The sequence below is a fragment of the Oncorhynchus tshawytscha genome, linkage group LG19 (genome assembly GCF_018296145.1).
Source record: "Oncorhynchus tshawytscha isolate Ot180627B linkage group LG19, Otsh_v2.0, whole genome shotgun sequence".
Lineage (NCBI taxonomy): Eukaryota > Metazoa > Chordata > Actinopteri > Salmoniformes > Salmonidae > Oncorhynchus > Oncorhynchus tshawytscha.
Window position 1 is genome coordinate 46407805 of NC_056447.1, and position 24517 is coordinate 46432321.

Consider the following 24517-nt stretch of genomic DNA (forward strand, 5'->3'; position numbering starts at 1 on the left):
ATCAATATGCTGTGCGGTAACACATTGTGCAATGCACAAGGCCACTACAAGCATGTCACATGAATACAATGGATGTCTTAACCTGGGGTTTTAGTGATAAAATTGACAAAGACATCTTACTATAGTAGTGACTCATTTACTTTTGCCATAAGCATCAGAAGTTGAGGCGTGACACTCTCTTCCTTATAAACAATATATTAATTACTATTAATTACTGTAAATCCAAAGATAAAAACATCATGTGACGTTAAGCAGACAACAACAATTATACTTTATTTGATGATAAATGTTGTACTAAATGTATTTTTAATTCTCTCCATCAATCAATGTGATAAATAGAGTTACACGTCCCTCAGTGCCCAAGGCTCACTACTTTGCCATTATGGAGAAAGACAATCTGCCAACGATAATGTCAAATGGGTGGTTTGGTGAATCATGCTTGTGTGATGACTAACAGTGCCTGAGACCTGAAGACTTGCGGTAGTTCTCAGAGCTAATGCCAAGGCTAATGCCTTAGTGCCTCAGCTGCAGGACTGCAACATAATGTTTTACAGAACCTGCAACATAATGTTTTACAGAACCTGTAACATAATGTTTTACAGAACCTGCAACATAATGTTTTCCAGAACCTGCAACATAATGTTTTCCAGAACCTGCAACATAATATTTTCCAGAACCTGTAACATAATGTTTTACAGAACCTGCAACATAATGTTTTACAGAACCTGCAACATAATGTTTTACAGACCCTGCAACATAATGTTTTACAGAACCTGCAACATAATGTTTTACAGAACCTGCAACATAATGTTTTACAGAACCTGCAACATAATGTTTTCAAGAATTGTCCCTCTATGAGGAAGGGAGTCTATACAGCCCTCAGATGTATCGATTTATTTTCTGTGTCTCTTATATAACTGAGTCACACACTCTGCAATACTCAATCTCCTCCACTTGATGGGGTGGATTTCATTAGAAAAGATGCAATATGCAGTTGCTACAATCATTGTTTTACTTATAAATGAATTATATATACTAATTAATTATTGAAGAATATAACTTAGAAATGTCTCATGAGTTTAGTTCAACTGTCAAACACCATCAAAATCCCAAATATTTGCTTGTTTTACTCCAGTGCTTGTAATTATTCTAAATATAAACAAACATTGTAGAGCCTCAAAACATGCTTAAAATTATAATTATTCTATTTTGCATGGTCAGTCCTTGCATCTATAGCTGTCTATGAATTTGAGAGTGGTTACATTTCTCCAGGCCCATCCCTCAGTGTTTTACCAAAACATTTACATGTTAGTCATTTAGTACATGCTCTTATCCAGAGCGACTTACAGTTATGTCTTAAGATCGCTAGGTGGGACAGTCACATATCTCAGCCATTGTAAGTATATTTTTCCTCAGTAAAGTAGCTATCAGCCAAGTCAGTGCCAGTAGTGGGGGGAAAGTCAAGTGCGAGTTTATTTGGATAGTCCATCTGTAGATTCTCTACAGACTGTGGGATTGTTTAAGATACTCTTTGAAGAGGTAGGTTTTCAGATGTTTTCGGGAGATGGTAAGGAATCTGCTGTCCTATCTTCAGGGGGAAGCTGGTTCCACTATTGGGGTGCCAGGACAGAGAAGAGCTTTGGCTGGGCTGAGCGGGAGCTGCCGTAGGCCAAGAGACCAGAGGTGGCTGAACGGAGTACTCTGGTTTGGTTGTAGAGTTTGAGCGTAACCTGAAGGTAGAGATGGGCATTTCCTACTTCTGCTCCGTAGGCAAGTACCATGGTCTTGTAGTGGATGCAAACTTTGACTGGAAGCCAGTGGAGTGTGCAGAGGAGTGGGGTGAAATAGGTGAACTTGGAAAGATTGAACACCAGGCGGGCTGCAGGGTTTTGATGGCACAAGCAGGGAGCCCAGCCAACAGCAAGTTGCAGTAGTCCAGACGGGCAATGACAAGTGCCTGGATTAGGAGCTGTGCCACTTGCTTTGTGAGGTAGGGTGTACTTTGTGGATGTTGTTGAGCATGAACCTGCAGGGACAAGTCAGTGCTTTGATGTTTGCAGAGAACGACAGGGTGTTGTCCAGGGTCACGCCAGGGATCTTTGCACTCTGGGCGTTATCAATCTAGATGGAAAGGTCTTGGAGCGGGCAGGCCTTTCCCGGTAGGAAGAGCAGCTCCGTCTTGTCGAGGTTGATTGTGTTGTGGTGGCCAACATCCAAGCTGAGATATCTTCCAGGAACGCAGTTTGCGTGCCGCCACCTGGGTGTCAGAAGAGGGGTAGGATAAAAGTAGTTGAGTGTCATCCACATAGCAATGATAGGAGAGACCATGTGAGGATATGACAGAGCCGCGTGACTTGGTGTATAGAGAGAAGCGGAGAGGGCCTAGAACCGAGCCCTGGGGGACACCAGTAGTGAGAGAATGTGGTCCTGACACAGATCCTCTCCACGTCACCTGGTAGGAGTGGCCTGCTAGATAGGATGCAATCCAAGAGTATGCAGAGCCTGAGACACCCAGCCCTGAGAGGATGGAAAGGAGGATCTGATTGTTCACGGTGTTGAAGGCAGCAGATAGAGAGAGTCAGCTTTGGCAGTGCTAAGAACCTCTGTGACACAGAGAAGAGCAGTCTCGGTTGAGTGACCCGTCTTGAAGCCTGACTGGTTAGGGTCAAGACGATAGTTCTGAAAGAGATAGCGAAAGAGTTGGTCAGAGAAAGCACACTCAATTGTTTTGGAAAGAAAAGAAAGAAGCGATACCGGACTGTCGTTTTTGACATCAGAGGGGTCAGGTGTTAGTTTCTTGAGGAGGGGAGCGACTCTGGCCATTTTGAAGTAAGAGAGAACACTACCAGTGGTCAGGGATGAGTTGATGAGGGAAGTGAGGAATGGGAGAAGGTCTCTAGAGATGGTCTGGAGAAGGGAGGAGGGGATAGGGTCAAGCGGGCAGGTTGTCGAGCAGCTGGAAATCCCTAGTGGCAGGATTTAATCTAGAGAGATAAGCGAGAAAGAGGCCAAGACGTAGGGTAGTTCTGTGGGAGTGGGACCATTGTACTCAATAGGCTGAGTGAATGAGGAGAGGATGACGTCAACCTTATTTTCAAAGTGGTTGACAAAGTCATCCACAGAGAGGGAGGAGGGAGGGGGTGGAAGATTAAGGAGGGAGGAGAAGGTGACAGAAGGGTTAGAGGCAGAATATTGAAAATTAAAGTGATAGAAAGTGGCTTTAGCAGTGCGTACAGAGGCAGAAAAAGGTAGAGATGAGGGAGTGAAAGGATGATAGGTCCTCCTGAATTTTTCCTCCATTTTCTCACAGCTACCCGCAGCCCATTTCTGTAAGCTCGCAATGAGTCATTCTGCCACAAATGCGCCAATGCGACGACCAGATGGTCCCAGACTATGAGAGAACACATAGTCAGATGAAGAGAGAGCAGCTGGAGTGTCAGTGTTCTTTGGGATTATCCATGTCTCGGTCAGCACCAGAACAAAGGCGTCTATTTGTTGTGGTTTCAACTAAGGATTACCTCTTTAACTCATCGTTACATTTGATGTGAATCAGGTGTGCAGCGCTCAGGCGAAAACAAAAATGTGCACCCCTTTATTTCTTAATTGTAATTCAGGATTAACAAACACTGCTCCATGCAATTACCTTACATTCTGCAGTTCTTTGGCACCTCTATAAACGTGTGTTCTATGCAGCTGGTTTACATTCTCATCCAATGAAAGACCCCGAGCAACAATTAACATCAGTTGGGAGTATTTAAATCGGCTGCTAAATTGCTGACATTTGGTTGCATGGAACTAGTCGGAGCGAACGCGAAGTGCTGCTTAGTGGAAACCAATCATCTGTTCTATATCTATGGCGGCAATCCCACTTCTGACACTAGTGCAGCAAATTTGGGCGGAAAAGTCCGACCAGCACTCAGACCTGGGTTGCTGTGACTACCAGTCCAACAGTTTAGCCATTGCTCCAAGTGATCTGAACCTCTCAGAGGTCACAAGGTGTAGTAAAGTCGCTACAATATTGACAAAGCTTTCTAAAGGATATTGTTGCAATAAAACAGTTATGATTATATAAATCGTATGGTGCCAATAAGTGAACTGTGCTAGGTGCCACATATAACCTACTGAAGTTTTTTAAGAAATGTGTATTGTTTTTCAAATGAACATTTTCTAAACTGAATGATTTTTTTGTTTGTTCATGTGAGCCCTAAGATTACTTTGCCAAGGTGAGTAATATGAGAAAAACATATATATTATACAACTTTTGATATGGTCATACTTATAAATTGTGATCGGTCAGAACCGCCTTCTCACCGGCTATATGACCATGACTTGCTCAACCACTGCATTTCCTATAGACTTTTATTGTACATTTGGACCAGTTTGACTTTACGACTTTAACTCCTCTACAATAAATCAATATGCTTCCATGCCTGACGTTCAAAGTCATAACCCAGCATGGGTGCCAGCATCTCGAATGTCGGTCTGTCAAGTTCCAACGATAAATGACATAGCGATGTGCCAACGGGGCAGTCTAACATGAGGCGTGGACAGGTATTTTCAGACAAATGGAAGTTATCATAATAAGGCTACTGTAGGTATATGTTACATATCGTACTATTGGTTTCATTCACAACGTAAAGCGGAGTTTATCTCAATATTTTCATCGGAGCTGTCGATGAGGACTGTATGATGGACGTTGGAGCTCAGCAGACTGACCGGAACGGTTCTTGTGGGCGGTACTTGAAGCAACTATAAAAATGGGTTTCCCTGTAAAAAAAAAAAAACACCAACTCACTATGATCTCGCAGTACCCGTTAATGAGCTCCCTATGATGTGTATATTTGGATACCATACCTATCATCAACAGAGCTCATTGCAGCAGTTTTATAAGGTTTAAGATTATTTTCCCTGCTTGGATACTAGGCTACTGACTAGGGCATTGGATATGTGCACACGGGATGATGAAAACCCCTTTCCTCCCCGCAGAAGTAAGATAAAATAGGGTTTCGCTTACATTGGATTTACTCCTCTCATTCCATATGAAGAAGCCAAAAGTAAGTTATCATCGGAATTGCATATTTTCTTACTCACTTTCTTGTTATAGGCTGTCTTTTATTTGCATGTCTTTCTTGGATAAACGCCTATTACGCCTGGCGCGGTGTGCGTATTCCAGTGGCAAATCAGAATAAAACGAATGATGTGAATTTGCTTCACACGAATGGTGTGAAGTCATTCACGACTTACATTACCCCTCTTTTAATGCCAAACACCATGATTGATGTCTGACCGTAGGATACATTGCATTCAATATCATTGACACGATGCCGGAGCACTATCCTTTACCGATCAGCTTCTTTGGAAACGCTTGTCAAGTTACGCACGTTCATCACCATTCCAATACGGTCAAACACAATATGCCAACCAACGGGAATTGTGTGTGGGTGTCATCCTATGTTTTCTGACATACTGTATCATAATTATTAAGACACGATGGACATTTTGTGGCTGTTGTATTTGCCCATGTTGACTAATGACAGTACGTCCCAATTATGTCCAATAATACAAAATATTTTCGCGCCTAATCGTTTACTTTTCGTCATGAAAAGTGCTTTGACATGGTTGTTAATTAAATCATAAACAGTGATAAACATAGGATGCTGTTAGTACATGTATTTTGATGTGTATGCCTATTGGTACACTGGGATTTGGATACTGAAAAATGAAAGGGGAATAGGTTTTGGAAACAAATTATGGGGAAAATTTTAAAGCTTCAGTAGTACACAGCATTTTAAGATGTAATTTTGAATAGCATGTTAAGTTCGTTTATTTGTGTATGTAGGCTAGGTCGATGTATAACATGTGTAATGTGCAATTTATGTATTATACTGAGTGTGCAATGTGCATGTGTATATTTTGTATTCAGCAGTACTGTGTGTCTAAGACACTTCCCCTTGGGGACATTAAAGTTGATCCTATCCCATCGTATCTTATCCTATCCTATCTTATATTATCCCATCTTATATTATCTTATCCTATCTTATCTTATCCTATCCTATTTTCCTTTTATTCAGACTTTCGGATATAAGCTTATCTGAAATCAGGTGTTTCTCACTTTTTAAATTTTTATTTTTAATTGAACCGTTATTTAACTCGGCAAGTCAGTTATGAACAAATTCGTCCCAATCACGGCCTGATGTGATACAACCATGGATTTGAACCATGGACTGTAGTGGCACCTCTTGCATTGAGAATGCAGTGCCATAGACCACTGTGCAACTCGGGAGCCCCATAGCCTACACCAGTGGAGGCTCCTCAGAGAAGGAAGGGGAGGCCCATCCTCCTCAGTTCATTTCCTTTCTTTTTTTATTGTGAAACACTAAAAAAGTTATAATATTTAGATAAAACTATACTAAATATATTCACGTCACCAAATAATTGATTAAAAGACAATGTTTTGCAATGAAGATCTACAGTAGCCTCAACAGCACTCTGTAAGGTAGCACCATGGTGTAGCCGGAGGACAGCTAGTTTCCGTCCTCCTCTGGGTACATTGACTTCAAAACCTAGGAGGCTCATGGTTCTTACCCCCTTCCATAGACTTACACAGTTATTATGACAACTTACAGAGGTTGTCCTCCTACCTTTAGAGCTCTTGCAGCATGAACTGACATGTTGTCTACCCAATCAAAGGATTGGATAATTAATTTAGTACTGAAAGCCTAAACTACAGCTAGCTAGCACTGCAGTGCATACAATGTGGTGAGTAGTTGACTGAAAGAGAGAGAAAGACAATAGTTGAACAGTTTCACGCAAATTAATTTCTAAAAAAATGAAGGAGAACCAAGAGAGAGATAGAGTGCTGGCTATATTTCATTGTATTTTTTTTTTCATTTTCACATACTTAGCTAGTGAATGCAGCTAGCTAGTTTAGCCTACTCAAACACCCGGCTCAAACAGAAAGGGATGCTATGTTAGCTAGCTGGCTATGGCTATCCAACACTGGAACTCTTCCATGTTAAGGTAAGCTTTTGGTTTTATTAATTTATTGCCACCAGGGCCCACCCATGTAACTGCTAAACTACTTGCTCTAACTGTACACTGTACTGGATGATTGTAGTTGGTTTACTAACCCGTTAGTTCTAGTAGCTATGTTGACTTTGACATTATTATGGTGACACCGTAGGCTGTGTGTAGCGGTTAACGGTTATGATATGAAGGTTTGGCTTGGAACCTTTTTTTCGCCTGGTCACAGACAGCTGATGTGTTTTGTACTGACGTCCACAAGCACAGGGAAAAAATGAGAGGAAGAGAGCACTTAGATGCGAGAAGGAAGTCCTCAACTGGCAGCTTCATTAAATAGTACATTAAATAGAAACTGAAGATCTCGTACAATGCTGTGTACTACTCCCTTCATAGAAAAGCGCAAACTGGATCTAACCAGAACGTCAACAGTGAAGAGGCGACTCCGGGATGCTGGTCTTCTAGGCTGAGTTGCAAAGAAAAAGCCATATCTCAGACTGGCCAATAAAAATAAATTATTAAGATGGGCAAAAGAACACAAACACTGGACAGAAGAACTCTGTCGAGAAGGCCAGCATTCCAGAGTCGCCTCTTCACTGTTGACGTTGAGACTGGTGTTTTGCGGGTACTATTTAATGAAGCTGCCAGTTGAGGACTTGTGGGACGTCTGTTTCTCAAACTAGACACTCTAATGTACTTGTCCTCTTGCTCAGTTGTGCACCTGGGGCCTACCACTCCTCTTTTTATTCTGGTTAGATCCAGTTTGCACTGTTCTGTGAAGGGAGTAGTACACAGCATTGTACGAGATCTTCAGTTCCTTGGCAATTTCTCGCTTGGAATAGCCTTCATTTCTCAGAACAAGAATAGACTGATGAGTTTCAGAAGAAAGTTCTTTGTTTTGAGCCTGTAATCAAACCCACAAATGCTGATACTCCAGATACTCAACTAGTCTAAAGAAGACCAGTTTTATTGCTTCTTTAATCAGGACAACAGTTTTCAGCTGTGCTAACATAATTGCAAAAGGCTTTTCTAATGATCAACTAGCCTATTAAAATTATAAACTTGGATTAGCTAACGCAACGTGCCATTGGAACACAGGAGTGATGGTTGCTGATAATGGATTTCTGTAAGCCTATGTAGATAATCCATAAAAAATCTGCCGTTTCACGCTACAATAGTCATTTACAACATTAACAATGTCTACACTGTATTTCTGATCAATTTGATGTTATTTTAATGGAAAAAAATGTGCTTTTCTTTCAAAAACAAGGACATTTCTAAGTGACCCTAAACCTTTGAATGGTAGTGCATGTGTATATGTATGCATGTTTATATGTATATGTGTATGTATGTATGTATACATATATATAAATATATATATTTACCCCAAAAATATATGGGTGATTGGAAATGATGCAGACAATTACATTGATGGAAACTACAATCTGTCTGCAATATTAAAGCCAATCCACCCCGTCACCTTGATTACTTAAATTTCTCTCGACTTTACACCTACGTTGTAAACTTTAATTCATGGAAAGCAACCTTGTGATTGGTATTGGAAAATTTGAGTATCATGTAGTGGCTTAAACCTATTGATGTTACATTGAACTGGGTGAATGGAATATGAATGACTGTCACCCAATATGATGTAAAAGAAATAAGGCCATGCTCATAAAATAAATAATTATCCTCCCTCATCTTAAACGGCACCAATCACCACTGGCCTACAATGTGGACTTAGTGTGGACTTAACTGTAGCCTAATCTTTCTTTGAGCCAGTACAACTTTTCCCTAACCCAGTTAGTATAATTGAACTTCTTACATATAGACAAGCCTACCTGTTTCTGCACATAGAAAATTCTGCTCAGCAACTGATAAATACATTCTGCATACTATCTGTGAAAATGTGCACCCGTTGGTATGCCTGTGATATACAGCATACAGTACCCAGTGTTTCTCAATAACTTACATGGGTAAATTAAATTATTATATAATTCCTGGGAATATATTGTAACAAAACTTTATTGACTACAGTGAGTCACTCATAGTTTTGGCAGATGTATGGTACCTGACAGAAAACAGGAACCATTCCACTCTTTCATTGCCTTCTTCCTTGTTTTTTATCACGTCAACTAATAATCACTTGTTTAAAAAAAACAGATTGCGCAATAGTCTGCAGCTGCTGCAATAGAAACATTGAACATAGCTATAAAAGGATAATAAGATGCAGGATTTGTGCAATGTGCATATTATTCTGTTTGGCTGTCAAGAAAATAATGTGGTGTGAGGTAAGGTGCGTAAATTTGAGCGTTTCCCATTAAAAAAAGCACCATTGACATTCGACAGACACTGTAAATGCTACACATACATCCTAGGTTGCTTTTATGTGTGCTATGAAACCTCCTCAAACGTCCCCAATGCCTCAGCAGTCAAGGTTTCCCAGACCACAAAAAAGGCTGGGTATATCAGTTTACTTTCTTTCGTGCTCCTAACCCCCAGATCCATACCCATTCTCCCAGCTTACACGCTTCCTTAGAAGTTGGTGCCCTGGGGGCCTGTGGAGACACTGGGGGTGCATAGAGAGGTCACATGCTGACAGTCCGTTCACATCTCTGCTTTACGATGCGCACTCTGAAGAGAGCCGGGTGGGCACATTCAGGAAGAGTTAGTAGTCCAGCGAGAGAGTTAACGAGGCAATGAATTGAGTGAGATATGTCAAAAGTAGTGCACTGTTAAAGGGAGCAGGGTGCCATTTTGGACGAAGTCAACATCCCCTGAGCTCTAGACGCCACATGCCTGAGAATGCTAGTCAAATAGGTTAGACTGGATGATCTGTAAGCAGCTCAGGTATGCTAATTCAACCTGTGGCCCTGCTGAGACTAATAGCATTATTGTCATGACTTTTGACCATACTTTAAACCTATATAGACTGGTGTTAGAGAGGCTTATTGTGCTAAAGTAACTCTTCAACCAGACTTGAAGTACGTGTGAAGCACCGGCACTAAGTTAAATATTAGTTGTTTCTTAAGGCAAAACAAAAACTTGACTGACCAAGCAGCAGGTTTGTAGGAGCCTGTAATGGCCTGCCAAAGCCAGGGGGACAGCCTCTAAGAATCTCCTATTGTGTTAGTGTTACATCAGAGGAGGCTGGTGGGAGGAGCTATAGAAGGACAGGCTCATTGTAAATACTGGAATGGAATTAATGAAACGGTATGGAACAGATGAAACATATGGAAACCACGTTTGACTCACATGTTCCATTTATTATATTCCAGCCATTACAATGAGCCCGTCCACCTATAGCTCCTCTCACCACCGTCCTCAGTGCTATACATAGGTCCTACCTGTGTAGAATACAGTAGGTTTGCTTGGTTTAGTTATTTTTTACATCCTCTCACCAGTAGCGCTCTGATCACCGTGAACTTATTTTGGCGTTGTTTATAGCACTAAGTCCATACTCAGACAACCTCGTTGGCTGTTGGCAGTAAATGCAGTAGCTCAGACTAAAGGCTAAAGCGCTTATCAGAGTCCAAAATTGGTAAGCATCCACACAGCAGTGTTCTAGAATATTGGACCATTGGCTTTCATACTTTAAGAATTTGCAGCACAACTCAAGCAATTTCTCCAACTGTCACCACATTCAAATGAATGGAGCGGCATTGGTTGGTGCGCGGTTGGGCTGTACGGTGGTCTCAGAGCTGTGTATCGCAGCTCCGCGACTTTGAACTCTGAATTATGCGTAATATTGTACCATGAGAGTAGCATGGTTATCAAAGTTTTTATGAACTTCCTGATAGTAGTTTGTTTATTGCTGCAGCTATCTTACGCAAGGGTTACCTAAGAGCAATAGAGTAGTGCTCTGCCTCATTGAGTTTTGCGTTTGTCCAATATATTTGAGATCCATATCTCTTACAATCTTTTAGCACTGGGTTGGGCTGCCTCTATTTTCAGGAAGGAAAAACAACATTGTCAGTCACAGCAAAAAGTCTTGTTATGAGGAATGCAACAGGGGAAGGCGATTACCGTCACACTGTTTTAGAAACAGACCGATAGTTCAAACACCACAAATTTAACACCATAGTCCCCTCAAAACTCGTCATTAAGCTCGAGACACTGCGTCTCGACCCCGCCCTGTGCAACTGGTTCCTGGACTTTCTGATGTGACGCCCCCAGGTGGTGAGAGTAGGAAACAACATCTCCACCCTGCTGATCCTCAACACTGGGGCCCCACAATGGTGCGTTCTCAGCCCTCTCCTGTACTCCCTGTTCACCCATGACTGCGTGGTCATGCATGCCTCCAACTCAATCATCAAGTTTGCAGATGACACTACAGTGGTAGGCTTGATTACCAACAATGATGAGACGGCCTTTAGGGAGGAGGTGAGGGCCCTCGGAGTGTGGTGTCAGGAAAATAACCTCACACGCAACGTCAACAAATCAAAGGAGATGATTGTGGACTTCAGGAAACAGCAGAGGGAGCACCCCCCTATCCACATCAACGGGACAGTAGTGGAGAAAGTTTTAAGTTCCTCGGCGTACACATCACGGACAAACTGAAATGGTCCACCCACACAGACAGCGTGGTGAAGAAGGTGCAACAGCGCCTCTTCAACCTCAGGAGGCTGAAGAAATTTGGCTTGTCACCAAAAACACTCACAAAATTTTACAGATGCACAATCGAGAGCATCCTGTCAGGCTGTATCACCACCTGGTATGGCAACTGCTCCATCCACAACCGCAAGGCTCTCCAGAGGGTAGTGTGGTCTGCACAACGCATCACAGGGAGCAAACTACCTGCCCTCCATGACACCTACACCACCCAATGTCACAGGAAGGCCAAAACGATCATCAAGGACAGCAACCACCCTAGCCACTGCCTGTTCACCCCGCTATCATCCAGAAGGCAAGGTCAGTACAGATGCATCAAAGCTGGGACCGAGAGACTGAAAAATAGCTTCTATCTCAGGCCATCAGACTATTAAACAGCCACCACTAACATTGAGTGGCTGCTGCCAACATACGGACTCAAATCTCTAGTCACTTTAATAATTTAAAATTGGATGTAATAAATGTATCACTAGTCACTTTAAACAGTGCCACTTTATAAAATGTTTACATACCCTACATTACTCATCTCATATGTATATACTATACTCTATACCATCTACTGCATCGTGCCTATGCCGTTCGGCCATCGCTCATCCATATGAATATGTACAAATGAATATGTACATATTCTTATTCCTTCCTTTGCACTTGTGTGTATAAGGAAGTTGTTGTGAAATTGTTAGATTACTTGTTAGATATTACTGCACGGTCGGAACTAGAAGCACAAGCATTTTGCTACACTCACATTAACATCTGCTAACCATGTGTATGTGACCAATAACATTTGATTTGATTTGAGCACACGGCCTGTCTGTATGCAGGATGCACTGCAGTCTAGGGCAAGTATGGGTAACTGCAGCCCAATATGGCAACAGGAGTATGTCTGAGTGGGTGTGTCAAAAGCTGTGGGTGTATGGAAACAAATCAGCTAATTGGGCAAGACTGTTTTGGCTGATTGGGCTGCAGGACTAGTCAATAAGCCGGCGACTATTATTTTATTTCAAGCATGATAGCAGTCTAAACAAGAAATAACTAATATTGGTAACCATCTAGATGTCACCTTGATGCATACAATACATACAGTCTACTACTCAATGAGGAGGGCATGAAAGGCAACAACACTGGGACACAGGTCCACTTCGCTCTAGCTTGCCAAGCACCCCACTGGGCACGGACATCAATTCCACATTGGTTCAATTTAATTTCATTGAAATGACGTGGAAACAACATTGATACAACCAGTGTGTGCCCGGTGGGACTACTGTCCGACAACGGCATGGGAAGGGTGACAGTCACAGTAAGCACTCGTATATAACGCAAGAAGCAAGAGTACACCCATCATCAGTACTTTTAAATAAAACAATCGTCAGTTTTATAACTGACAATATACAATTATTTGGGTAAAACTAACAGTAAAATACGACTGACTTCTCCTCTGGCTTAAAAACACAAGTAGTTACGTGGTAACAAATGGAATTTAAAAAACACAGCTCAATCCAAAATGTCTAACCTATAGCAGAGCACTTGACTCACCCACTACTTTCCTTTCGACACACCCACTCCTTTCCACATGCCTACTACTTTCCTTTCCACATGCCTACTACTTTCCACATGCATAATACTTTCCTTTCCACATGCCCACTACTTTCCTTTCCACATGCCCACTACTTTCCACATGCCTACTACTTTCCTTTCCACATGCCTACTACTTTCCTTTCCACATGCCCACTACTTTTCACATGCCTACTACTTTCCTTTCCACATGCCCACTACTTTTCACATGCCCACTACTTTCCTTTCCACATGCCCACTACTTTCCTTTCCACATGCCTACTACTTTCCTTTCGACACACCCACTCCTTTCCACATGCCTACTACTTTCCTTTCCACATGCCTACTACTTTCCTTTCCACATGCCTACTACTTTCCTTTCCACATGCCTACTACTTTCCTTTCCACATGCCTACTACTTTCCTTTCCACATGCCCACTACTTTCCTTTCCACATGCCTACTACTTTCCTTTCCACATGCCTACTACTTTCCTTTCCACATGCCTACTACTTTCCTTTCCACATGCCCACTACTTTCCTTTCCACATGCCTACTACTTTCCTTTCCACATGCCCACTACTTTCCTTTCCACATGCCTACTACTTTCCTTTCCACATGCCTACTACTTTCCTTTCCACATGCCTACTACTTTCCTTTCCACATGCCTACTACTTTCCTTTCCACATGCCCACTACTTTCCTTTCCACATGCCTACTACTTTCCTTTCCACATGCCCACTACTTTCCTTTCCACATGCCTACTACTTTCCTTTCCACATGCCTACTACTTTCCTTTCCACATGCCTACTACTTTCCTTTCCACATGCCTACTACTTTCCTTTCCACATGCCTACTACTTTCCTTTCCACATGCCCACTACTTTCCTTTCCACATGCCTACTACTTTCCTTTCCACATGCCTACTACTTTCCTTTCCACATGCCTACTACTTTCCTTTCGACACACCCACTCCTTTCCACATGCCCACTACTTTCCTTTCCACATGCATACTACTTTCCTTTCCACATGCCCACTACTTTCCTTTCCACATGCCCACTACTTTCCTTTCCACATGCATACTACTTTCCTTTCCACATGCATACTACTTTCCTTTCCACATGCCCACTACTTTCCTTTCCACATGCCCACTACTTTCCTTTCCACATGCATACTACTTTCCTTTCCACATGCCCACTACTTTCCTTTCCACATGCCTACTACTTTCCTTTCCACATGCCCACTACTTTCCTTTCCACATGCCTACTACTTTCCTTTCCACATGCCTACTACTTTCCTTTCCACATGCCTACTACTTTCCTTTCCACATGCCTACTACTTTCCTTTCCACATGCCCACTACTTTCCTTTCCACATGCCTACTACTTTCCTTTCCACATGCCTACTACTTTCCTTTCCACATGCCTACTACTTTCCTTTCCACATGCCCACTACTTTCCTTTCCACATGCCTACTACTTTCCTTTCCACATGCCTACTACTTTCCTTTCCACATGCCTACTACTTTCCTTTCGACACACCCACTCCTTTCCACATGCATAATACTTTCCTTTCCACATGCCCACTACTTTCCTTTCCACATGCCCACTACTTTCCACATGCCTACTACTTTCCTTTCCACATGCCTACTACTTTCCTTTCCACATGCCCACTACTTTTCACATGCCTACTACTTTCCTTTCGACACACCCACTCCTTTCCACATGCCTACTACTTTCCTTTCCACATGCCTACTACTTTCCTTTCCACATGCCTACTACTTTCCTTTCCACATGCCCACTACTTTCCTTTCCACATGACCACTACTTTCCTTTCCACATGCCTACTACTTTCCTTTCCACATGCCTACTACTTTCCTTTCCACATGACCACTTCTTTCCTTTCCACATGCCTACTACTTTCCTTTCCACATGCCTACTACTTTCCTTTCCACATGCCTACTACTTTCCTTTCCACATGCCCACTACTTTCCTTTCCACATGCCTACTACTTTCCTTTCCACATGCCTACTACTTTCCTTTCCACATGCCTACTACTTTCCTTTCGACACACCCACTCCTTTCCACATGCCCACTACTTTCCTTTCCACATGCATACTACTTTCCTTTCCACATGCCCACTACTTTCCTTTCCACATGCCCACTACTTTCCTTTCCACATGCATACTACTTTCCTTTCCACATGCATACTACTTTCCTTTCCACATGCCCACTACTTTCCTTTCCACATGCCCACTACTTTCCTTTCCACATGCATACTACTTTCCTTTCCACATGCCCACTACTTTCCTTTCCACATGCCTACTACTTTCCTTTCCACATGCCCACTACTTTCCTTTCCACATGCCTACTACTTTCCTTTCCACATGCCTACTACTTTCCTTTCCACATGCCTACTACTTTCCTTTCCACATGCCTACTACTTTCCTTTCCACATGCCCACTACTTTCCTTTCCACATGCCTACTACTTTCCTTTCCACATGCCTACTACTTTCCTTTCCACATGCCCACTACTTTCCTTTCCACATGCCTACTACTTTCCTTTCCACATGCCTACTACTTTCCTTTCCACATGCCTACTACTTTCCTTTCGACACACCCACTCCTTTCCACATGCATAATACTTTCCTTTCCACATGCCCACTACTTTCCTTTCCACATGCCCACTACTTTCCACATGCCTACTACTTTCCTTTCCACATGCCTACTACTTTCCTTTCCACATGCCCACTACTTTTCACATGCCCACTACTTTCCTTTCGACACACCCACTCCTTTCCACATGCCTACTACTTTCCTTTCCACATGCCCACTACTTTCCTTTCCACATGCCTACTACTTTCCTTTCGACACACCCACTCCTTTCCACATGCCTACTACTTTCCTTTCCACATGCCTACTACTTTCCTTTCCACATGCCTACTACTTTCCTTTCCACATGCCCACTACTTTCCTTTCCACATGCCTACTACTTTCCTTTCCACATGCCTACTACTTTCCTTTCCACATGCCCACTACTTTCCTTTCCACATGCCTACTACTTTCCTTTCCACATGCCTACTACTTTCCTTTCCACATGCCCACTACTTTCCTTTCCACATGCCTACTACTTTCCTTTCCACATGCCTACTACTTTCCTTTCGACACACCCACTCCTTTCCATATGCCTACTACTTTCCTTTCCACATGCCTACTACTTTCCTTTCCACATGCCTACTACTTTCCTTTCCACATGCCCACTACTTTCCTTTCCACATGCCTACTACTTTCCTTTCCACATGCCTACTACTTTCCTTTCCACATGCCCACTACTTTCCTTTCCACATGCCTACTACTTTCCTTTCCACATGCCTACTACTTTCCTTTCCACATGCCCACTACTTTCCTTTCCACATGCCTACTACTTTCCTTTCCACATGCCTACTACTTTCCTTTCCACATGCCCACTACTTTCCTTTCCACATGCCTACTACTTTCCTTTCACATGCCCACTACTTTCCTTTCCACATGCCTACTACTTTCCTTTCCACATGCCTACTACTTTCCTTTCCACATGCCTACTACTTTCCTTTCCACATGCCTACTACTTTCCTTTCCACATGCCCACTACTTTCCTTTCCACATGCCTACTACTTTCCTTTCGACATGCCTACTACTTTCCTTTCCACATGCCTACTACTTTCCTACTTTCCTTTCCACATGCCTACTACTTTCCTTTCCACATGCCTACTACTTTCCTTTACATGCCTCCTACTTTCCTTTCGACATGCCTACTACTTTCCTTTCCACATGCCTACTACTTTCCTTTCCACATGCCTACTACTTTCCTTTCCACATGCCTACTACTTTCCACATGACCACTACTTTCCTTTCCACATGCCTACTACTTTCCTTTCCACATGCCTACTACTTTCCTTTCCACATGCCTACTACTTTCCTTTCCACATGCCTACTACTTTCCTTTCCACATGCCTACTACTTTCCACATGACCACTACTTTCCTTTCCACATGCCCACTACTTTCCACATGCCCACTACTTTCCTTTCCACATGCCTACTACTTTCCTTTCCACATGCCTACTACTTTCCTTTCCACATGCCTACTACTTTCCTTTCCACATGCCTACTACTTTCCTTTCCACATGCCCACTACTTTCCTTTCCACATGCCTACTACTTTCCTTTCCACATGCCCACTACTTTCCTTTCCACATGCCTACTACTTTCCTTTCCACATGCCTACTACTTTCCTTTCCACATGCCCACTACTTTCCTTTCCACATGCCTACTACTTTCCTTTCCACATGCCTACTACTTTCCTTTCCACATGCCCACTACTTTCCTTTCCACATGCCTACTACTTTCCTTTCCACATGCCTACTAATTTCCTTTCCACATGCCTACTACTTTCCTTTCCACATGCCTACTACTTTCCTTTCCACATGACCACTACTTTCCTTTCCACATGCCCACTACTTTCCACATGCCCACTACTTTCCTTTCCACATGCCTACTACTTTCCTTTCCACATGCCTACTACTTTCCTTTCCACATGCCTACTACATTCCTTTCCACATGCCTACTACTTTCCTTTCCACATGCCCACTACTTTCCTTTCCACATGCCTACTACTTTCCTTTCCACATGCCTACTACTTTCCTTTCCACATGCCCACTACTTTCCTTTCCACATGCCTACTACTTTCCTTTCCACATGCCTACTACTTTCCTTTCCACATGCCCACTACTTTCCTTTCCACATGCCTACTACTTTCCTTTCCACATGCCCACTACTTTCCTTTCCACATGCCTACTACTTTCCTTTCCACATGCCTACTACTTTCCTTTCCACATGCCCACTACTTTCCTTTCCACATGCCTACTACTTTCCTTTCCACATGCCTACTACTTTCCTTTCCACATGCCCACTACTTTCCTTTCCACATGCCTACTACTTTCCTTTCCACATGCCTACTAATTTCCTTTCCACATGCCTACTACTTTCCTTTCCACATGCCTACTACTTTCCTTTCCACATGACCACTAATTTCCTTTCCACATGCCCACTACTTTCCACATGCCCACTACTTTCCTTTCCACATGCCTACTACTTTCCTTTCCACATGCCTACTACTTTCCTTTCCACATGCCTACTACATTCCTTTCCACATGCCTACTACTTTCCTTTCCACATGCCCACTACTTTCCTTTCCACATGCCTACTACTTTCCTTTCCACATGCCTACTACTTTCCTTTCCACATGCCCACTACTTTCCTTTCCACATGCCTACTACTTTCCTTTCCACATGCCTACTACTTTCCTTTCCACATGCCCACTACTTTCCTTTCCACATGCCTACTACTTTCCTTTCCACATGCCTACTACTTTCCTTTCCACATGCCCACTACTTTCCTTTCCACATGCCTACTACTTTCCTTTCCACATGCCTACTACTTTCCTTTCCACATGCCCACTACTTTCCTTTCCACATGCCTACTACTTTCCTTTCCACATGCCTACTACTTTCCTATCGACACACCCACTCCTTTCCACATGCCTACTACTTTCCTTTCCACATGCCTACTACTTTCCTTTCCACATGCCCACTACTTTCCTTTCCACATGCCTACTACTTTCCTTTCCACATGCCTACTACTTTCCTATCGACACACCCACTCCTTTCCACATGCCCACTACTTTCCTTTCCACATGCCTACTACTTTCCTTTCCACATGCCTACTACTTTCCTATCGACACACCCACTCCTTTCCACATGCCCACTACTTTCCTTTCCACATGCCTACTACTTTCCTTTCCACATGCCTACTACTTTCCTTTCCACATGCCCACTACTTTCCTTTCCACATGCCTACTACTTTCCTTTCCACATGCCTACTACTTTCCTATCGACACACCCACTCCTTTCCACATGCCTACTACTTTCCTTTCCACATGCCTACTACTTTCCTTTCGACACACCCACTCCTTTCCACATGCCTACTACTTTCCTTTCCACATGCCCACTACTTTCCTTTCCACATGCCCACTACTTTCCTTTCCACATGCCTACTACTTTCCTTTCCACATGCCTACTACTTTCCTTTCAACACACCCACTCCTTTCCACATGCCCACTACTTTCCTTTCCACATGCCCACTACTTTCCTTTCGACACACCCACTCCTTTCCACATGCCCACTACTTTCCTTTCCACATGCCCACTACTTTCCTTTCCACATGCCCACTACTTTCCTTTCCACATGCCCACTCCTTTCCACATGCCCACTACTTTCCTTTCGACACACCCACTCCTTTCCACATGCCTACTACTTTCCTTTCCACATGCCCACTACTTTCCTTTCGACACACCCACTTCTTTCCATATGCCCACTACTTTCCTTTCGACATGCCCACTCCTTTCCACATGCCCACTACTTTCCTTTCGACATGCCCCCTCCTTTCCACATGCCCACTACTTTCCTTTCGACATGCCCACTCGCCCATACTCCGGTCGCCATATTGGGCTGGAGCTACCCCTTTTAGTCTAGGGAAGAAGTGTCATCAACGAGACACCTTAAAGGGTTTTCTAAACAGTCTCTGGGTTGGGATTAGCTGGTTTGGGATTAGCTGAGTTGGGATTAGCTGGGTTGGGATTAGCTGGGTTGGGATTAGCTGGGTTGGGATTAGCTGATTAACTGGGATGAGCTCCAATCCGTTCCTTTACCTTGCTCACATTGTTAGCACTTATTATTTTTATTTTATTGAACCTTTATTTAACTAGGCAAGTCAGTTAAGAACAGATTCTTATTTACAATGCCTGCCTACCAGAAGGCAAAAGGCCTCCTGCGGGGATGGGGGCTGGGATTAGAAATTTACAAAATACACATCACGACAAGAGAGACACCACAACACTACATAAAGTTAGAGCTACCTTCTAATTTGCTGTTGTGAAGTGACAACAGCGAGAAATATCTGTCTTGACTCACTGACTGGTTTAAAAAGGCTAAAATGAGCTGCTTTCACCTGGAAGTGGAATTTAGAAGGCAGTGCCCAGAGACATATAGTTACAGTATACTGTATTTACAGGGTTATTAAGAAGAGCAGTAAATTAAGTGTTTAACCAATGGGATTCAACTCCTACTGTGGATGGACAGACATGTCAGTGAGTCTGCCGAGTGTAAGCTATCTGAATAAGTGAAGGCTGGTCGGCACGTTGAGAGGTACTTACAGTAGCACAGATACGAAGTTTGCATACCCAAACAAAACTATAGCTTCAATGCATGAGTGGTGCTTAAACATTTATATACTCGTCATGTATAGTAGGCCTACTGTATTTAATTTACATTTTGTTATCTGCATTAACGATACACTATGCAGAAATCACTCTGTCATTTCCTGGTCGCTAACATTCTAATAGTTTGCCTAATTAACATTTATGTGACAAAACAAGCAAGTATAGTGTAGAAAATCATTGTACCATTTAAGCCACTGTGAAATACCTTTTCCATAACAAAAAATATAGTATTTTCAGCTGTTTGAAACAGTGGTGGAAAGTACCCAATTGTCATACTTGAGTAAAAGTAAAGATACCTTAATAAAATGACTAAAGTTAAAGTGAAAGTCACCCAGTAAAATACTACTTGAATAAAAGTCTAAAAGTGTTTGGTTTTAAATATACTTAAGTATCAAAAGTAAAAATATAAATAATTGAAATCCCTTATATTAAGCAATCCAGATGGCACCATTTTCTTGTTATTTTAATGTATGGATAGCCAGGGGCACACTCCAACACTCAGACATAATTTACAAACGAAGCATGTGTTTTTAGTGAGTCTGCCAGATCAGAGGCAGTAGGATGACCAGGGATGTTTACTTGGTAAGTGCATGAATTGGACCATTTTCCTGTCCTGCTAAGCATTCAAAATGTAACAAGTACTTTTGGGTGTCAGGGGAAATGTATGGAGTAAAAAGTACATTATTCTCTTCAGGAATGTAGTGAAATAAAAGTAAATGTTGTCAAAAATACCTGAAAAACTATTTAAGTAGCACTCTCAATTATTTTTTACCTAACTACTTAACACCACTGGTTTAAAGCTGATGTACAAAACCACAATTAAAAGACGCAAGAGCTAAACTTAAAGATGCAATACGCTGAAATTGCTCCGCCATTTCCTGGTTGGTAAAATTCTAATAGTTCGCCTAATTTCAGTTTAAGAGACAAAACAGTCAGTCATTTTGTAGAAAATTATTGCACCATCTGTGAAATATATTTTCCATAACCAAAAATATTGTATTTTCATCTGTTTGAAGCTGGTGTACAAAACCGGAAGCAAAGGACGCAAAAACGAAGTCCCCCACTGTCTATGACACAGCTAATTCGTGAATTTAGATTTTCAAGGAAATGTTGGAGGATGTTCCATGTGTTGGGTTTTCTGAGGAGGAGTCAGAACTGAAGACACCAAGAGGCATAAAACAGTATGATGGGAACACAAATGGTGCAAATTAACAGTTGACAGACTTCAAGGCTATAAAAGTGTAAAGGTGAAACCTGGCCAATGTGATAACAAGGCAGCAACTCAGCAATATGCTTTTTTTTAACCTATAAGCAGTTTCACAACTAATTTGTCTTGCTCAGAGGTAGCCTCTTAGTACATAGATGCTCTTGGGAAAGTATATTCCTATTAACTGAAAATACTGCATTTTCTTAAAACATATATATATTTATTTGTTATTTGACCAGGTAAGTTCTTATTCTCATTTACAGCAACAACCTGGGGAATAGTTACAGGGGAGAGGAATGAGTAAATTGTAAACTGGGGATTAATAGGTGACCATGATGGTTTGAGGGCCAGATTAGGAATTTAGCCAGGACACCAGGGTTAACACCCCTACTCTTACAATAAGTGCCATGGGATCTTTAATGACCTTAGAGAGTCAGGACACCCATTTAACATCCCACCCAAAAGACAGCACCCTACACAGGGCAGTGTAGGGTCACTGCCCTGGGGCATTGGGATACTTTTTTTTAGACCAGAGGAAAGAGTGCCTCCTACACCACTTCCAGCAGGATCTGGTCTCCCATCCAGGGACTGACCAGGACCAAACCTGCTTAGCTTCAGAAGCAAGCCAGCAGTGGTATGCAGGGTGGTATGCTGCTGGCATACCATAATAATGTGTTGCAGATGTTCTTACAATGATACCCATTTTTTAAATACATTTTGTTCACTGTTTTGGGTACAACTGATGTTGTGAATGGAGCCTTGTGATATTTATAGTTAGTCAGCATTATTAAGACTTTGGAGAAGGCTGGGCCTCACAAGCAATTTTTTGTTAGGGAGAGAGAGCCAGAACCCCCCTAAAAAGATTCCTCCAGAACCATTTCCAACGTATCTGTCCTTGGTAGTGTTCAACACAGATACAACTGAATTGGCTTAGTGATCAGATTTGTGCAAAACCACATTTTAACTGTTCACATGTCCAAAAGTACAGCTCATTTGAAGCATTACCATGATGTTGATCAACTCGCAACATGTGCTATCATATCATAACATTGAGACTGTTCAGAAGATATGAGTGCAATGTACCATGATCAGACTACCCCTGTCCCCCACACACAAACAGACCTGTTTTAACTCCTCACACACTTAGTCACAGACACATGTCTGGTTTGTCATTGAATGCAAGTGAGATACTGATATTTTGACATGTTAAATGAAGCGTTAGTCCGCTCCCTTGTTTCTTTAACACGCACTTTTCCTTCACAAGCTTCAAAAGACTTTACAACCCCTGATATGTTATTCAGTCTTTCACCATCTCTGTGCTTTCTATTATCTTTAACTGAACTGGTTGATCTCTAGAGGGAACGTAACGCAGAGGGAAAACAAATGTTTTTATTGGTCAGTAGTATGTTGGGTCAATCGTGGATGTACATGAACTCATACTGTTAATATCACAAGTCTCTTCCAAGTTCACCCAAATTGGATTCCTTAAAGTTTGGTGCATTTCCAGTTATTTTTTTAATTTTATGTCTTGAAGGGATGATATGGGAATAATTAAGGAATGTTCTTCTTCTCCAAGTAAAACAAATGTCTGCTGATACCGTTTCAACCAGTTTTGAAAATCTGCTATTCTGCCAAGGCTGACCCCGTTACTCTGGTGTACGTTCTGGTGTTACCTGGCCCTTAAATTGACCCCAAAACACTACAACAACCTTTACAACAGCTTTTCAAGTTTTGTGTTACACTCATGCTAACGTCAAACCATAGGGCAGAGCTAACAACTTGATCATGATCCTAAGTGATATAGAACCATAAGATAACATGAATCACCATGCACCCTCATCAGGACAGATCGATGGAGTCTTGAGGTCATCAATGATTGACTGATTTGAAGTAGTCTCTCCGTGTCAACACCGTAGTAGTAATAGTAGTAGTAATATAAGTACTTTATTGATCCCAAGATGTACTACTCAATGTAGTTATCAAGCAATGTTTTTTCCCGGCACTCAACCTATGTGCTCTTCAGTTGACCACATGACATTGAATGAGCCTCTATATCTTTATAATCCCCATGGTATTTGTTTCAGTGTTTACTTTGTTAACATGGGCCTCTGTAAGTGCACTTGAGTGGACAGAGGAACGCAGAATGTCATTTGTAGATGCAAATGAAATGAATACATGTTTTGAGTAGTCGCTGGTCCGTTTTCTGAATCACTCCGGGAATAGATCAATCGCGTTTCCTGTTTTTCCTTTTCCTGATGCTTCCACTTTTACCCACTGTCAGTTGTAGGCCCGTGTTCTATTTTGGGTTATCGTCAGATATGATGGAATTATTATTTTAAACAAATGTTCTAAATTCTATGTTTACACTGCCATTCTTGGATCAAAAGTGTTTTGGATTTCCATTAAGTATGATTTCAGCAATACCTGGGAAAACTGCCCAGAATGTTTTTGTTTGTTTATCAGACAGGTTACTATACCTAGTAGAAGCCAGAAGCCTACAAAGATCAAGTCATTGTTGTTCCTTTCCAGCCAGTAAACAATGCACTAGTCTCTACAGCCTTGGTCATAGACCTTAAGTCCACTGGAAAACAATAGTAATTTCTTCCATCTAATATGAGACAGCAATTAGGCTTTGAAAACAGATTTGATCTGCAATCCAGTCTATTTTTTATTCCTTCATAATGGAACGTGTTTATTAAAACAGAAAGCGCACTGGCAGAGATGATGCATTGTCATTCGACCAAAATCATTTTGATGAGATTAGGAACAGGTTCTTGCCTGTGCAAAACTGATGGCCTAAAATATGCCATGTGGCACTAAT

General features: G+C 42.1%; 1 protein-coding gene across 1 annotated transcript in view; it reads left to right on the top strand.

Annotated features, from left to right (window-relative positions):
* Positions 1–4590: 4590 nt before the first annotated feature.
* Positions 4591–24517, top strand: part of kitlga (kit ligand a) — a 41324-nt gene continuing 21397 nt past the window's right edge. Inside the window, exon 1 of the mRNA XM_024380078.2 lies at positions 4591–5054. Within this exon, the coding sequence (XP_024235846.1) occupies positions 5040–5054 (15 nt within the window). The 5' untranslated portion in view covers positions 4591–5039. The remainder of the gene's footprint in view (positions 5055–24517) is intronic.